The sequence below is a fragment of the Phaethon aethereus genome (genome assembly GCF_964289735.1).
Source record: "Phaethon aethereus genome assembly, chromosome: 1".
Lineage (NCBI taxonomy): Eukaryota > Metazoa > Chordata > Aves > Phaethontiformes > Phaethontidae > Phaethon > Phaethon aethereus.
In genome coordinates this window covers 215,372,178-215,390,711 of record NC_138575.1, presented here as the reverse complement: position 1 = coordinate 215,390,711, position 18,534 = coordinate 215,372,178, and the positions used below count along the sequence as shown (strand labels likewise).

At 38.8% G+C, this 18,534-nt stretch overlaps 1 protein-coding gene across 5 annotated transcripts in view; it reads left to right on the top strand.

Moving 5' to 3' along the window:
* DLG2 (discs large MAGUK scaffold protein 2) overlaps positions 1-18,534 on the top strand; it is a gene marked incomplete at both ends in the record, with an annotated part of 787,463 nt that overhangs the window by 542,384 nt on the left and 226,545 nt on the right. For all 5 annotated transcript variants that reach the window (XM_082013954.1, XM_082013953.1, XM_082013952.1 and 2 more), the window contains one exon: positions 9,443-9,599. In XM_082013954.1, coding sequence (XP_081870080.1) covers positions 9,443-9,599 — 157 coding nt within the window. The remainder of the gene's footprint in view (positions 1-9,442; positions 9,600-18,534) is intronic.

Genomic DNA, 18,534 nt, shown 5'->3' with positions numbered 1-18,534 from the left:
TTCTTTCATGTGATAAAAGTGAGAAACCAAAGTTTCCATGGAGGAAAGTTGTTATCTTGTTGTATTTTGTTTTATGTTACGGCCTTACTGTGGTGCACTCAGAAAATAAAATGGTAGATATATGAAATAATCTACTCCTAAGTGAAGCCTGAAATATTTTTCTCACTTTTCTCACAAGTCTCATTTTTTTCTTTCTTACCTAGATCTAAGATTTTAAGTTTTTATTGAAAATGTGTAGAACAGCTGTAGTAAATACTCATTGAAAACAAGACTGAATAGTGAAATTGCAACAGGAAAGGTGCATATGGCTTACGGGTTGTCATCTGGAAGGTAATTCTATAAATGAAGCCCTCATCATCCAACCTTCTTGCTCAAAACAGGGCTACTTTCAAGTTAGATCAGGTTGCTCAGAGTCTTGTCCAGTGAAGCTGTGGCTATCACCTAATGTGGAGATTGCACAAGCTCTGGGCAACCTGTCTTAGTGCTTAAACGTGCTCCTTTTGGATTTCTCTTAGCTCTTTCTCTCTAATGAACAGAGAGTCATAATAAATTCCCCTCTCTTTTTCTCAAATCAACTCATGAATAAATTGATGTTTGAAATCAAACTGAACTTCAAGAACAAGTTTATCAATTAAAATGGTGATTGGGTAAAAAAAACAATAAGAAGAAAAAAGAATTTGCTATTTGCTTTGAGATTTAAGGAAAGAAATTCTATTATGATGTCTCTGACTTGTTCTACTGGACTTTGTAATTCAGGAGGTATCCTACAGGTTTAAACTCCTGTTGAAATTTGGAAAACAATCTGTCTACATGAAATTTTAGCTAAATTGCTGAATCTATACTGGCCACACAGACAACTTGCATATATTTTGTACGAATCATTAGAGCGCAGGAAATCTGCAATTGATATTACAGGTCTCCTGCTTTTCAGGAGGTAGAAGAATATCTGGCTTGTAATTATTACTAATCAACTTACACTGAGTCATATTTCATTCAACATAGGAAAGTGGGACTGTTACACCGCTGAGCAAAAATACGTAATCAGCTCAGCCCTAAATATTTAATTATGTTAAAGTTTGATTTATTCTAATGTTTTTGTGAAGTCCATGCTGCTAAGTATGTTTATAGCTAATACAATTTGAGGTCAAAATAAAGTTATTTTTCTCTTTCAGGAACTGGGTTTCCATCAGTAGAGTTCTGCATTTAGGTGACTCATTATATTGCCTTTGAGAGGCACTGTGTAAATAGTTTTTTTAAAGCAATAAATTGCTCTACCTGCAAGGCATCCCTAGCACACACTTAGCTTTGTGGCCTGTGTGCTGGCTCTGTGTGACTGACTGTGTAGTCACTGAAGTAATATAATTATTGGGTCCTGTGAAGGAGAAATGAAATATAGGAGGGTTAAAGAAATACATGGAGAAATGCATTCGCTGGCATTTATTCCTTTCCACCCGGTTGAATATGTGATAATTGAGCTGGCTAATAGTTTTTTCATCTAGGTAATGGATTCATATGTTAAAACATTATTTTTTTTACAGAGGGCTTTTGTGAGCTTCATGTTCAACAAAAAAAAAAGAGTAGCAAGGTGAAAAAAAAAATATGTCTTTACAGATGAAATTTTCTTCACATTCAAGCCATATATTCTTCACAGGTCAATAACTGTCCATAGGGTGAACAGATTTATTATGTGTATAAAAGCGTGAACTTCACAGGTGTTTGATGTCATTGTTACTGCGATCTAATTAGTAACTTCCCTAATGGTTTATTTGCATGGTTTAAAAACAAGAAAATGATCATGTTTGGATTTGAAAATATTGTTAGTCTGAGTTTTTTGAAATGGTTTTAATGAACAATTTTAACTGTGAGTATTCGAAATAGGAAAAATATTGGATGAAGACTAAAACTTGTTATTCGGAAATCCTGCTGTACTGTCACACAAAGCTATAACATTAGTGGTGTATGATAGCTATTCCCTCTGCAGGTGACATTCAGACTAAATTGTGTTTTATATGCTACCAGTCATCTCTTCTGCTGAGCTGCTTAGAAACTGGGATTTCAACTTACTTGATCAAGAGCGTTTTTATGGAAATTTTAAACAAATTTTTCAACGTGACTGAGTATCTCATATATAAATATTTATATGTAAATAAACAGCATTTGAACCATGACTAAGGGTAAGAATTTTTATTCTGAACAGGACAGATATTATAGGCTGCTTTGTGTTTCAAAAGCATCTTAGATAAAGTAACTCTGGATGCTTGCTACTAGTTGACTGTGTATTGATATTTCAAAAGATGGCTTAGAGGCACGGCTATTTTTAGGTATTCTCTTAGCCTTTGAACACGTTCTGTCTCCTGGCAGTGCCATGCGGTTGCCCATCACCGTTCCATCTCATCTAGTTTTGTTTACAAACTGAAAAGCTGGAGCATTCGTGGTAAATAGAGCCATTGAATGCTGTAATAGCTTGTAGAAAAATGGTTTCAATATGGAACCAGTAGTTTTTAAAAGCAGTAGTCTATCCTTTCTAGTATGGAGTTGCCTGTGTCGGGTATAGCAGGTGGAACAGAGGTACACGTTTCAGGATTTATTTTGATTATGAGCATGTAAATGATGCACCTCCTGGATCAGGGAAGACAGACAAGTGCCTATGTGAGACAAAGTATAAATGAATAAGCGTACTGGAATAATCATCTCCCTTTCAAAGTTAAAGAGCACATTAGCCGTCCTACATCATCACTCTAGAAATCAATTAGCTTTCTCAAATCTAGGAGACGTACTCCTGTGCATTTAAAGTAAATGTCAGGTGTCATGGTAAAAATATAGACCAGTTTTTCAGATAAGAGATTATTCCTGTATGCCAATTCCATCTTGCTAGCTGTAAGCAGAAAACATTGCCTGGTGTGCAGGCTTTAATTTCTCTATAAAAGACAAAATGAAAGACTGTTGAAGTCCAGAGGGGTTCCCACAAAACAAATAAAGTTGCACATGTATAAGCCAGTGCACTCATGCATGCATCAGTCAGGTTGAAGCCTGGCTCCCAGTAGGTTCCTTTGTATTAAATATACTTCAAAGTTTGTGACAAGTTAGACATGATGTTTGCAGAATAAATGCATTAAAAATATAGTCAGTATTAAAGTTAGGATGAAGTTAATGCCAACATTCAATCAACCAGAAATGCCAAGGAAACCATGGTCAAATAAACAGATAAAATACCTGTTTCAAGCAGAATGGGTAACTGTAGTAAGCAAAATTATATTTTGCTGTGTGATGTGATAAATGAGCATCTCATTAAAGGCTGAATGCTTAGTTGCTAGTATACGAACATTGAGTAAAAGGAAATACTAAACGCTGATCTACTACAGGGGCTGGAAATGAGCTCTCTGCACCTCACCAAAACATTCTCTTAGTTTAAAAAGGCAAAGATACCCCGCTGGACTCTGATGCTCAAAGTGACAGCAATAGATGAGAGGAAGGTTTCCTTGTTTTTGTTATTTTCTATCGTAATTGAAATCAGCACGATTATGATTAAAGTCACAAATGAGGGATCAGACCTCGCTGGGTCAGGTGCAGCACCGAGGGGTAACTCCTAGGCTCTGAGGTGGCGAAGGATGGGGGCTGGAGCAAGGCAGGTCTGCCAGCTCCCTGCCGCTGCCAGGTCGTGGGGTTTTGGAAGCCTCACAGCAAAGGTAGATCAGAGGGAGGGCTGGGGGGAAGGCAAGAGATAGTGCTGTTTCATATCGTGATGGAAAGATTTTGCCAAGCCTAAGAGGGGAATAGCAAGGGGAAAAATAACCAAGATGCCACAGAGGTGACACTGCAATGAAACAACAGATGAGAGCACTACAGATAGATTTTTCTCTAAATTGTTGTGAAGCAAAGTTGTGGAAGATATAAAAGAAAATTTAAATCAGCCAAGTAAGTTTGCTTTTGCCTGAATTTTGAGGTCTTTTAAAAAGGTATGTGTGCATATTCCAGGCCTTCAGTCACTTAAGATTTCAAATTCTCTCGTGTGTGATTAATCAGATTTTAAACCGTCATACACACTGGCACGTTCTCTGTCCATCCTAGCTTTCTGTGTTAAATGCTGTGAAGAAGAATGCTCAATCTGTTTGAATTACCTTTTTTTGGGTCCTTCCAGTATGATTGCCCTCTGGCTGTCTGACATAAACATGCAGTTATTTATCAGAATTTTTTGAAGCATGAGAGGAAAACTAGAAGTACCGTAGAAAGAAATGGCTTGATTAGCCAACTGACTCCAAGCAGGCGTAGCTCAGTGCTCACACAGCGCGTTGGCAGAAACCAAACACCGTATGCTCAAGAGAAGGGTGCTTTGAGCCCTTAGATTTGGGGTTTTTTTCCCCCTGATGTACTACTAGTGTGTGACTTTAACCAACTAATACAATTTCTCTCTGCTTCAATTTTCCCTCCTGCTATTTGCTACCTTAAGTAGGTTGAATGTTTTTTGTTGCATTATATATGTGTAGTGCTTTAGTGGAAGGTGTGGGGCCTTAGTCGGCTCCCAGGTGCTACCCTAATCCATGCAATAATATAAATACATATTTTTCTGGGCTATGTTGTGTGTTACTGTAACACCAAATCAGGATGTGCATGAGTGGATGTATGATTTCAGTATCCTTTGTGAAGCAAACAGCATTTTGGCGGGGGGGGAGGGTGGAAACACAAAAAAACCCACCAAAACAACAAAAAACCTGCAGCCAAAGCAAGATCAAAGCCATATTTTGAAGTGCCTGCAGACTTGGGATACCTCATTGATGACATATGACTGAAGAACTCTCAAGGGTCTGATATTTGAAAGCACCCAATGTGCTTAATATTTCTGTATATGTTCCAAAAAGCATAATATCATTTCAACACCCCAATCTCATAGATGGTGCAAAAGAAACCGAAAGACAGAGCTGTGTCAGTGTGAGATGAATACTAAAAGAGACCATGTTCTTTAATGTAGCCAGCAGCACAAAATAAGCAAATTAAAAATGAATTTTCTTTCAGTTAGTTATTACAAAAATTACTTGTTTTCAGAAAGCTCTTCCCCTTCATTTATCAGTCCAGTTTTTAATTTCTTAAATTAAATCTATAATTACTGTGGATCAAAATCTATAGAACGATGATAGGGATACTCAAATTTTTTTGCCTTACCATTTTCTTATTGTAAAAGAGTGAACTAATCAAAACAAATATTCAGTGTAAATGTAGGAAATAAATACAAAGCACTTATCTGTTTTCAAGATAATGAACAAATAAAACAAATATGAACAAAAAAAAAAGTTGAGGAAAAATACCTAACTTTTTTGCTTTATTTTTATTAATCGTATTTTTACAACAGAAGACATTTCCTTAAGTTTTACCCACTCTGATTTGTTACTATTTATTGTTTTCAAATACTAATTTAATAATATTTTGCTCTTACATCAGGTTTGCAATTTATAATGTGCTTTGCAGAGTCTGATCTGATGCATTCCCTGAAGCAAGTAACAAAGTCCATCCAAATTGATTCTCCCATTGATTTCTGAGCCTGTGAATTTGTGTGGATTGCAGCACTTTATTTGCTCCTTTGCTCCTGGCTCTATTAATGTGATCCTTTCTTCTTTCTCTACCTTTTTAATTCCTTCCTTATTCTCCTTTCCAGATACACTATCACCCTTTATCCTGTTCTCTCCTTTCGTTGCTCTTTTTTTTCTTTTCTTCCCCCCCCCCCCCCACCGCTGCCTTCTGTCAGTCCAGGAATGTTTTCATCTCACACTCCCTTCTGATTTCTGCTTGACTTCCCCTGCTGCTCTTCTCTGTTTGTATTTGGACAAAGCTGCAGGAGGGCATACAACATGCACACACGGAATTAAAGTGCTGCTGTGCTTTGTTAGCACCTAGAAACTCACCTTCGGCCGTATTTATCACAGGAGAAACTGTAAATTAGATAAGTAGTTAAAGCTGGAGGCAGGAACATGCATTTCAGAAACACTGGATGTTAGACTGTTCCTTTTTGCGTGGTGGCTACAGAGTGCCACCTATTGCCTCCACACCAACCAGTGAGCTTTTAAAGTAAGTTACCCTGAAATTACCTTTGCCTCAGTTGCTTTTTCCTGAACTACACATTTTTACTGAGTGCATTTACTGCAAGAAAACATCATTCACATTTGAGTTACTTTTCTTTCACTTCTTATTCTCCCATCACCATGTCATCTTTAAGTCTTCGATTCCATCACCTTTACAGCTTTTATCTGCATTCTCTCTGGAGTTCTTTCATGTGTATTAGAATTATATCCTTAAAGGATTTTAATAGAGGCAAAATAGTTTTTCCTAATGTTACTTCCCAGATACTCAAGAAAAAATGGAGCACCTGTTCTTAGATCTCCTTAACCATCATATTAAAAGAGTTGACTACAAACTTTTCTACCAGGTGAATAAATATGTAAAACCCTCATCTTCAGCTTTATCAAAACCAGCCTTTTCTTTGAGTGTGGTTAAAGCATTGACAGATAACTGATTTACACGTTACTCCTAAGAGATCACCTGGCCAGCGGCTGGTACTGTAGTTTGTTTGCTTAAGAAAGTTTTCTCCTACTTTAACTTCATAACGTGCTACAAAGCTTTATTATCATCATAAGGTTGGGGGTTCTTTTTTTCATTTTCACACTAAGTACATTAGGCAAGTGTGAACCATGATACATTTAAAAAATCTTAGTCATTTCTTAGGTTATAGTGAATTGGCATATACCTTCTACTTCCTGTAGTTTTTTGCAACATAGTCATGGCTAATGGTTATTTCTATGATGATGATAACAACACTTGCTCATTCCTGAATCCACCTTTCAGATTCTGCAGGATACTCAGATATGAAATAAATATGAAGACATGTTACAGTTGGTCAGTCTCTATACAGCCAAATTTGAGTCATGACCAAAATGACCTGATTAGGCTAAAGAGCAGGAGCCAAAACCCATTGTGTTCTAATCACGGCTTCTGACATTTCCCCGTTCATTGTTTGAGCTTCCTCCGAACATAATCATCCAAGAGCAGAATGTGAATTTTGCTGTCAAAAGGCCAAAATTACAAAACAGCACTGACAGCGTTTTAGGCGTAAATCTGCTGACTTGATCAGAGACAGGGATTAATAACTGGGCCAACTTTTTGTTGAGCTGTACAGCTCACTATTCAGTGGATACCCAGTTGTATTGACCTAGTTTTGCCCATAGCACTGGCTTTCAACTTTATGATCCAAGCTGTCTGTCATATCTGGAAATGCTTAGTTTCATTTTGAACAAGAGCTGTCTGGATTTCTCACCAGAAGAGCATGCAAATGTATTTGTTTGACTTTACTTCCTCTTTTTCCTCAAGATCCAGGTAAATAATAATGGCAGTAGCTCAACTCTCACAAAGTATTTTTGATGCGTAGGACTCAAAGATGACAAGTGTCACCCTATCAGTTTGTGGATGAGGAAATGGAAGCTGGAAGAGCGAATTACTTGCCAAGATCACTCAGCAGCACATGGGCTAAGTGGGGGAAGGAATCCATGCTTCCAGCTCACCGTCCTAGTTTTGCTCCAACCCCCAGGCCACCTTTCCTAATTAAAAACCTGTTTAGACTTCTTAGATATGGATTACATTATGTCTAATCTGCACATATTTAAGACAGTGCTAAAAGTGTTGCTACAAGGCAAATCAATAGCAACGATCCAAAAGAAAAGAAAACCCCCTTTATTTTCTGATGGATTAAAAATACTTCAAGAATATACAAACTCAAAACAACATGCCTTTTTCTCACAGCTGTATCTTTAAAAGGTTTTTTTCTGACTCTACAATGTTAAGAAAAAGTTATAAGATGGAGGTCAATGTGGAGTAGAGCTAATACTTTCATTAAAAGCTACAATCACCTTAAAATACTGTAAAAATTTGCTTTAGTTTTTTTCTTTCAAAAATATTAAGCTTCTGTTTCAGAAAGTTGAGATGTAATTTAAAGAGCATGATCAAGCTGGGGATGTTGTTTGAACATTAGCACTTGACAAAGATGAACAAATGGGTACTGATCTTGGAATTATCATGTAAAGGTTAAGTCCCCATGTGTAGAGCCGTAAGACTTAGCTTGCCTCAAATAAGACATCCCTTGATGCATCACTTCTCTCTCTCCCCCTTTTTTCCTTTTCTTTAAAAACAAAATGGAAATGAAAAAGCCATTCGTATGTTGTAGATCTGTTATATAGTACACAGGAAATATTGGATCTTTTTTATGAGAAGCATTCTGGAGCATATTTCCGTAGATGTTGTGTGTGTATGTGTGTTTACAATTGTCATTTTGCTGGTAACTTTCACTTGTAAAAATTGTGAACTAGAAGAACATCCTACTTCTCTGGGAGGAGTCACAGACATGTATGTGTTTCTGAGTATTTGCAAGGCTGGGCTTAAGATTTTTACATACCAATAGAACAGCATTTACACTTTTTCTGAAAAATAAATTTTTAGAGGGGTTTGAACCGGGGTAGGTACCAATTAAGATGGGGTGCGTGTATGTATATACAGTTGTGTATGCTTGTGTATCCAAGGGAAAGAGAGATCTGAGGCCTCGCATGTAGAGCAGAGGTTGGGAACCAGAATACGTTGGACACTTTCTCAAGGAGAGAAAGTGTCAAGCTACCTTGACTGCTTAGGAAAGTCATCTCGCCCTGGACATAAGTTTTCCCATCAGTAAAATGCATGTTATTATGTTTATATCTTTTGGGGCATATTTTTGATTTACAGTTGGGAAGTGCTGCAAGAGGTGTAGCTGTTATTATTTATTGATTTCCATCATAATGAACACCTTTTTAAACCAGTAAGACAAAAGCAGATATGCTTCAGTCTGGTTCAGTGACAAAGCTGCTGTGTGACTTGACAATTGCAAGCTCCTGATAATGTCAAATCGGAGTTTTTCATGAGATTCAGCTCTATTAGCTTGATCATACAAATGTCATTTGCTCCAAATCTGTCAGGATCAAACACACTTGCCATTGATTTGCCTAGAGTTTTAAATTTTTTCTTTGTTCATTTGTTTAAAAAGCAAGACTAGAATTTAAAATAGAAAAGGTACCATGTGAAGATTGATACTACTTGTATATATGATATTGCTATATTTAGATTAAAAAATATCTTCAGTGTTTTGGTTTTTCATTCAATAAATCTATCACTTAAATTAGTGAGATGACTCCAGTGGGCTGAAATTAATAGAGATGTTTGGATTCAACCATGTGGAAAAAGCAAAAAATAATGCTGGTTAAATCCTACCTTATTTGTTCTACAATTAACAGATTTATCTCCTTTGTTAAATGGCTTCTTTTGGCAATAACAGGCCATTGTGTCTTAAGCAAAATACAGTATGCTTAAGATGCCTTTAAAAATGTGTACATGCTAAGAGTTTTGAATGGATAAACATTATCATTTTTTTTCTATACAGAGAGCCTCGAAAAATCATCCTGCACAAGGGTTCCACAGGACTTGGTTTTAACATTGTGGGAGGAGAAGATGGGGAAGGCATTTTCGTGTCTTTCATCCTAGCAGGCGGGCCCGCCGATCTCAGCGGAGAACTGCAGAGAGGAGATCAAATTTTGTCTGTAAGTATTTGTGCAGGTCTTTGCTGGCCAGCTGCTTAATCTTGTTCTTTGTCTATACAGCAAGGGACACACAAAGAAGTCTTTTGGGTTTCCATGTTGTAAAATCCAAGCTGGAAACAATTTATCATTGAATATTTTGTTTATTTGCTCTTGGCTTTTATTGCATGTGTTAATGGTGTTACCTGCACTTAGCTCAGAGCAAGACTTTTCTCTGCTTTATGCTATCTACAGTATGGCAACACCGCAGAGAAGACCTAAACACAGTGCAGAGCTCATCATCTCCCAGTTTCACCCATCATCCAGTGCCATTTTGCCCAAAATACACTACTGAGTGCAAACGTATTTCTCAATTTCAGCTTTGAAGAGAAAAAGCAGTAGGATGAAATCATCTAGGCTGTGGGTGCCATCTAGTGTGCACTAAACTGCTTAGCAAATGGCCCAATACAAGAAGGAGATTAATTAGGTTACGTTCATTATCTCTGTGCCTCTAATGAATTTGATGATCACTCTGAAATTAATTTTCAAATTTTAGAGAAGAAAAGGCTTTGTGGCCTGAGGCTATATTTTGCATACTTAGTCTCGAAAACATCTTTCTAATTTTTCTGTCATGTATGTATTGATAGGATGCATTTAAAAAAACAGAGCATTTATGTTTTAGGCTCTGTGAAGTAACAATCTGAATGTAAAGGATTTTGAATGACAATGAAAGCCTTAAAAACATAGTTAAATACCCATTCATACGATGCCACCTTGCAGAAAAAAGAAACTGTCCCAATTTGACACAGTTGTGGCTGTTTCATGCAAAGTACATAAACAGCCTTAAGGCAAAGAACTGAAACACAGGAATTATTCATCCTGGGTGAGCGAGGGACGCGCCAGGCTGCAGTGTCGCACTCACTCCCGCTCTCGCGCTTTCTGTCCCGAGAATCCTTGGCTGCTCTTCGCTTTAGCGGCGGGGGCGGAAGGCGGCTGGAGCCGGCATGGTTTGTGGCACGGTTATGTGGCACTTTCCTGGTCAGTGCTTAAATCCCTTCGTGAGGAAGCTGGAACTGGTTTTCCTGCATTGCTTAGGAGTTTCTTGGCCGCTGACCTATTCTATGAAGAGTGAATTTACCTTCCACCTGGCAAAGTTTTGGTGTGAAAAGGTGGCTGGGGCTGCTTTGCGATACATGGAAAATCCAGCTTGTAAACACCAAAGGGATGCAGTAACCTGAAGTTATAGTATATTTTATTTAGAACTATTCCTTGAAAATGCTTTAAGAAAACTTGAGGAAGGGCAAGTAAAAGACGTTTAGGTACCGTAAGAGATCCCCAAGTAGAAAGTTTGTAGGAAACTGTAAGAAAAACAAAATGGACTCTTATAAGGTTATCAACGTGAAGAGACAAAGGTGGCAAACGCCTGTGCCAAGAAGAACACAGACAAGGAACCTGAAGAGAATAGAAATGGAAATTTCTTCAGGACGATCATTCAATTTATTTTTCTTCAGCTAAATGCAGCAAAATGAGGCTGACTAAGAGCACTAGGAGATCGAAGACTTCAACAGCACATGGTATTCAGAAATCCAGCAGTACAGATACAAATTAAAAAGTCCATTTTCCTTTGTTTTTAAGCAGGGTATATTTAACACTGTAGGATACTGCCACAGCTGAATTTTTAACTCTGATTTTTGTCTGTTTCGTAGCAATGTATTCCATAAATTCTAATTAAAGTTACCAGTGCTGCTGCAGCATTTACTTGTCAGGCAAGAGTAGTTTATTTGTTCACTGAGCAGAGAGGGATGGAAATTATTACTAAATTAGACTGCATGCATATCCCCAGGCAATCACCAAGTCAGGCACTGCTGATTTATTTAGTCACAAACGACTATTAAAAATCCATTTTTCCATATTCAAATTAAACGGATTTCAAGCACAGGCTACTTTTAGACCTAATTAATCTTAGACCATTGTCTGGTGAAGGGTCCCAGACACCTTAATTTTATAAGGGCTGCACCAAGTAGGTCTGTTTCTCTCTGTTTATTCTTTCTTGTCTCATCTGTCAGAAACACTTATTTCCCTACAGAAACAGTTTTCCCATTTGTTTCTCAAAACATTGACAAATCTGATTTACCAAGAATAAATGTTACATTCAAAGCTAGTATTTCTAATTAACTCAGTCTTGGTTAAATTGCTTTCAGGGAGGAAGCATAAGTAAGTGATTTAAACTTTGGAGATCTGGATTTAATTCTCTGATTTTGCTGTTGTCCTTCTATGTGCAAGATGCTTTATTTTTTAAAGCCTTGACCTCCCACGCAGAAGAGGAGGATCACAGCACTTTCCTAATTCATGCCTGTTCTCTGAATATGGCAAAGTGTTGCCTGGTTGAGAGATGTGTATGCTCACCTTTGGGAAGTTACCTGTAAAAACACCTTAAATAGACATAGGGGACTGTGAAAGATTATGCCGCAGTTTTGGCTCCCATGGATGAGTGAAATTTGAGTTTATTTTTTCCCACATGCCACCAGATGGCATCACAGGATCAGTAATGGTAGAGATCTGCCTTTGGAAACTGTCTAAAACCTTGAGAAAAGCAGTGATAGCTGTATTTTTCTGTGTTCAGTTAATTGACCGGAAATGTTTAAAACTTATCTTAGAAAGAGGGCTGGTATTCCCAGTGCTTCTGTGCAGAGACATAAAATGAATCATACCTGAACGTTGAAGGCAAATTGAAGAATAATGGAAAATGTTCTGTTTCAAATGGTAAAACATTTCAAACAGCAAAAAAAAGAATTATAGTGTTACATTCATGATAAGCCAGGTTCTCCCCCTCAAAGATAGGATTTTTTTAATGCTGATTTCTTCTTGCTACACTTCAATATGCTCTTGTGAGTTACCACCAAACTAAACATTTTTCCTTATCCCTTCTGAATGTCTTTAAAATGTAGTAATGTGTACATCACCAGTGTAGGTTCATCACTATAACAGAATAAATCCCTCCCGGTAGTATTGTCCTCTCATTAAGTATAATGTAAATACTATCAAGTAACACTTTGAATACTAGTTGACATCAAGAACTGATTTGCTAGGCACTGTGTACGCACAGATTAACTTTCATCTCAGATGTATATAATGCAAACGAAACAGCTCAGGATATCAGTGGAAGTATTATTTCAATTTTAGAGCAGTGGAAATGAGGTGCTATTATGTTAATTGCTTTGTTTAAAATCATGTGAGAATTCTGGGCCAAGTCTTAGACTTAGAGGCTGCTTGAACTCTGCTCTAAGCCCAGATTCTCCATCTGTTAGGAAAATGCAGTCTCCAATAAAAATACAATGTCATGTTCCTTGATGCCATTCTTGCAGCTTAAAATTCCACTTCCAATGATAAGGGATATATTACCTATTAAAACAGCAAGGGGAACCCAGTGTTGTTTAGTTAAAATCACCTGCATGAGAACAAACGATTTCCAAGAGCCATATGCATGAAATGGTCACACATTGTGTATACACACTTGCTGACAGAAAGCAGTACAAATCTTACAATTTTAGGAAAGAGGTACGTAGTGAATACATTGTAAGTTTTAGGGGAAATTCCTGGGGGAGCAAGAGGAGGAATATGGTCCAAATCAAACAAAAATTGTCACATCATTTTTTGCCTTGCAATCTCAAATTAAAATCATTATAAAACATGACTACTTATTTTAGATGTCTTAACCTGCATGCTTCAAAGCACTTTCAGTGCCAAGTTGGCAACTTTACCTATAGGTGCAGTACCTAAAACACAGAGAGTTGGTTTACACATGCAAGTTCAGCAGCAAAATTCAGATTTACAATTTACTCATAAATAATTAGTTGTATTGGTCTTAGCCTTAAGGAGGTAACGGCAAGTATTAACATTTGAATCTTAACTTCTGAAATTACTGAATTTTGTGTCTTTGGACAAGACTACACCTCAGATTAAGATTCTTAAATTTAGACATCTACATGCTTTCTGGGTGTCTGGTTGCCATTAAAGTCAATGGAGGCTAGAGAATGATTCAGCTGGCCAACTATGAGTTGCGTGGAGCAAGTTGAATCTCTCTGTAAGCCTTATTGCCTGTATTGATTTGGTATCCATTGACTGTAAGCTTAAACACTTACCACATCTGCTCATGTTTATATTTAGATGTCTTAAACTGAATCACACATTTCATGTGTGTTTGCCCTTATGATAGATGTTTGTTTTTTCACCTAAAATCGTGCTTGCTTCATCACAAAGAACAGTAAAATAAAATTGTGGACCATAAAAGTAGTATCAGTTTTATTTCATTCTCCTGTAGAAATGCTTTAGTACCTTGTGCTTCACAACAGGATGAAGCTGGTAGCCTGAAAGTAGACTCAAGAGAAAAAGGAGACTGTTTGCTTTGGAGCAAGATTGCTGCTCCCAAGCAATGCATCCCACACGTTCCCTTAAGGAAATAAAACAAGTTTCCTGAAGGGTACTTGCTCAACAGCAACAGGAAAAAGAGTAGGAAAAAAAAGAGGCTGCACTGTGAACATGCAAGTAGACCTCCATCACATCTAACCTGAATCAGGTGAATGAAGATAACCAAATTCTGTATGATTTTCCTCTTGATCTAGCATATAACCAGGATATATTCATATATGGGGAAAGACAGTATCTTTTTTCCCCTATGACTTTCTGAGAAACAAATAACTATGCATTGGGAAAAGGCTACCAGTGATATTCTGTGGGGTTTTTTGTCATTGGTTCATGACATTATATATGGTTAGTTTGCAATGCTGGTATTTCAGCATCTCACTTCAGTACTGTCTCTGGTCTTTTATACAAGGTTCTCTCTTGCTGTCTTTTTTTGTGAGATGTTTGCTTTCCCTTACGAACAGTTTAAACACTTCTTTCTACTTGGTTGCTCCCACACAACTCCTACCCACCTTCTTGCTCACATCTGTAGCAAAAATAAAATATGCATTTGAAAAAATACAATGTTCTCCAGTTTCTACTCCAAAATGTGTACATATAGAGCATGATATAGTGTAAGAGCTCTGTGCTTATTTATAGCAAATATTTATGCTTTATATTAGCTACAGTTAGGATTGACCTTCAGATTGGCTTTCTTTACCTCACTGCAGAGAACCTTTCAGCTTTCTAATTTAAAATCATAGAATCATAAAATGGTTTGGGTTGGAAGGGACCTTAAAGATCATCTAGTCCAAGCCCCCTGCCATGGGCAGGGACACCTTCCACTAGACCAGGTTGCTCAAAGCCCCATCCAGCCTGGCCTTGAACACTGCCACAGATGTGGCATCCACGGCTTCTCTGGGCGACCTGTTCCAGGGTCTCATCACCCTCATAGTAAAGAATGTCTTCCTTATATCTAATCTAAATCAACACTTTTTCAGTTTAAAGCCATTACCCCTTGTCCTATCATTACATGCCCTTGTAAAAAGTCCCTCTCCAGCTTTCTTGTAGTCCCCCTTCAGGTACTGGATGGCTACTATAAGGTCTCCCCAGAGCCCTCTCTTCTCCAGGCTGAATTCCAACTGTCTCAGCCTTTATTCATAGCAGAGGTGTTCCATCCCGCTGACCATCTTTGTGGCCCTCACTCCGACAGGTCCGTGTCTTTCTTATGTTAGGGGCCCCAGAGCGGGTGACAGTACTCCCAGTGAGGTCTGACCAGAGCAGAGTAGAGGGACAGAATCACCTCCCTCAACCTGCTTCTTTTGATGCAGCCCAGGACGCGGTTGGCTTTCTGGGCTGCAAGTGCACATTGCTGAGTCATGCAAGCTTCTCATCAACTAACATCGCCAAGTCCTTCTCCTCAGGTCTTCTCAATCCATTCTCTGCCCAGCCTGTATTTGTGCTAGGGATTGCCCTTGACCCCTGTGCAGGACCTTGCACTTGGCCTTGTTGAACTTCATGCGGTTCACATGGGCCCACCTCTCAAGCCTGTCAAGGTCTCTCTGGATAGCATCCCTTCCTTCCAGCATGTTGACTGCACCATTCAGCTTGGTGTCATCAGCAAAGTTACTGAGAGTGCACTCAATCCCACTGTCCATGTCACCAACAAAGATATTAAACAGCACTGGTCCTAATACCGACCCCTGAGGAATGCCACTCATCACTGGTCTCCACTTGGACATCAAACTGTTGACCGCAACTCTTTGAGTGCGACCATCCAGCCAATCCCTTATCCACTGAACAGTCCAACCATCAAATCCATGTCTCTCCAATTTAGAGACAAGGGTGTCGTGTGGGACAACGTCAAATGCTTTGCACAAGTCCAGGTATGGCTTTTTGCTTATGGTAAAACCAGAGAAACCACTTAGAGCAAAGTGTGCATTTTGTTACCTAGTTACAAAACTAAGTTACAAACCTATTTGCAAAACTAAGTTACAAACCTAGCTACAATACTACGAAAAAAAGGCAAATAACATTTTGGTTTTACTTCTCAGATTTTTTTCCAAATTGCAACTGGCTTGGAAAATGTTTGAATCATCTTTATAGGGCCTGGAATCTTTTCTCCATGGAGCATCGGTTTCTGACACTTGTGTAATAGCGTTAGGATTACAACAGGTACTCCCTCTGCCTTACAGGACTTATTTGCAGAGGCACTGAGTGTATCCGTAGGATGCTTACGTCCCTGTGGTGGTGTGGATGGTAGATGACTCTGTCCTCTGGCATAGGAGAGTTTATCAAATTCTGCGGCCTTTAGATGCACTTGTCCATAAGATCTCCCTTTATGTTTTTAATATTAATCTTAATTAGCCACTAGGAAAAATACAGCTATGTAAACTTGCTTTTTAGTAATGTATAGAGCATTGTATGTTATATATTGGGAATATTTGTGTATAAACAGTGCGGTGACTTAAATGGGTAGATCGATTCAATGATTGGACTGTTTTAAAGAAGTAGAATTTGCCTGAAAATCAAGGGAGAATGTGTTGAAACATATCCAAATGATAAATACTGCATGGTAGGTGACATATATGATAGATACAGAAAAAGAAAAACTCTGGAGGGAAAGGGAGCTGAGAGCACTGGTGCTGTCATGTGTTAATAGGATCACACCAACTAGAAGGGCAGGTAGATTAAGCTTCTTAGGGGCAAATATTGAATTAATCTAAATTCAGGCTTTGTTAATATTGCAAAGTGCAGTAAGTTTGCAGATGACACCAAGTTGGGTGGGAGTGTTGATCTGCTGGAGGGCAGGAGGGCTCTGCAGAGGGATCTGGACAGGCTGGATCGATGGGCAGAGGCCAACTGTATGAGGTTTAATAAGGCCAAGTGCAGCGTCCTGCACTTCGGCCACAACAACCCCATGCAACGCTACAGGGAGGAGTGGCTGGAGAGCTGCCTGGCGGAAAGGGACCTGGGGGTGCTGGTTGACAGCCGGCTGAACATGAGCCAGCAGTGTGCCCAGGTGGCCAAGGAGGCCAACAGAGTCCTGGCCTGTATCAGCACTAGTGTGGCCAGCAGGAGTAGGGAAGTGATCGTGCCCCTGGACTCGGCACTGGTGAGGCCGCAGCTTGAATCCTGTGTTCAGTTTTGGGCCCCTCACTACAAGAAGGATGTTGAGGTGCTGGAGCGTGTCCAGAGAAGGGCAACGAAGCTGGTGAGGGGTCTGGAGCACAAGTCTTATGAGGAGCGGCTGAGGGAACTGGGGATGTTTAGTCTGGAGAAGAGGAGGCTGAGGGGAGACCTTATCGCTCTCTACAGCTCCCTGAAAGGGGGTTGTGGTGACGAGGGTGTTGGTCTCTTCTCCCAAGTAACTAGTGATAGGACGAGAGGAAATGGCCTCAAGTTGCGCCAGGGGAGGTTTAGATTGGATATTAGGAAAAATTTCTTCACTGAGAGAGTGGTCAGGCATTGGAACAGGCTGCCCAGGGAGGTGGTGGAGTCGCCATCTCTGGAAGTGTTTAAAAAACGTGTGGATGTGGCACTTCAGGACATGGTTTAGGGGACATGGTGGTTCTGGATTAATGGTTGGACTTGATGATCTTGAAGGTCCTTTCCAGCCTAGTGATTCTGTGATTCTGTGCATATAAGCCTTTAGGCTCCCTCTGTAGTTAAAAGAAAGATGTAGCCCCTTCTGGAGTACAATTTACCTTGCCCTAAAGTAGACATTTCACACAGGTCAGATGACCATTGTGCTGTAAAAGTCTATATCTCTTTTCACTGATTGTAGAGAATTTGACATGACTTTATTGAAGTAGATCCCATCCAAACTGACCAAACATTCATGAATCTTTCTGGTGGGGAATGTGGAAAAAGCAAGTATAATTCCAGATTTTATTCTGACCGGTAGGGAAGAATGGCCTGAAAATGGGGGAATGAAACACAACTTGCCCTTGAGTGACCATATAGTGTCGTGGTAGTTTATGATTTTGTGCTGGAAGGGAATGGGGAAATTCAGAAGAATAAGTAACATGAACTTCAAAACCAGTCTGCTGTGCATTCACAGCTGATGTGGAAAATCCCACAGGGAGCAGTTTTAAAGTAACAGTTAATTCAGAAGTTGTAGCTGTTATTTTAAGAAAAAGTATTAGAGCACAGTGAAAAAGGGAATGATAGTGAGTGTAGTAAGAAAAAAAGAACCTCAGTACTTGAGACCTTTCTGATGATACGAACCTCAAATAATCAACATTGAAAAAGTGGAAGCTGAATCAAGTTACTGTGGTTACAACCACCTAAGTCCTAAAAATGGATAAATATTAGGTAAAATTTGTGAACAAAGTCAGAAGGGCAAGGTGTAAAATGGACTGTAACTAGCAAGGATTAGAAAAAGTAGCAAGAAAATATTTGATGAGAATAGAAAACCAAGCAATAAATTTGTTTCCTGAACCGATGGAAGAAATACTACTTAAAAGTGAGACTGAGAGAGTTCAAATGAGTTCATTAAAAAAGGATCCATGATTATCCAGTAAGGCAGCTATGAAGAAAGAAAGAAAGAAATAAG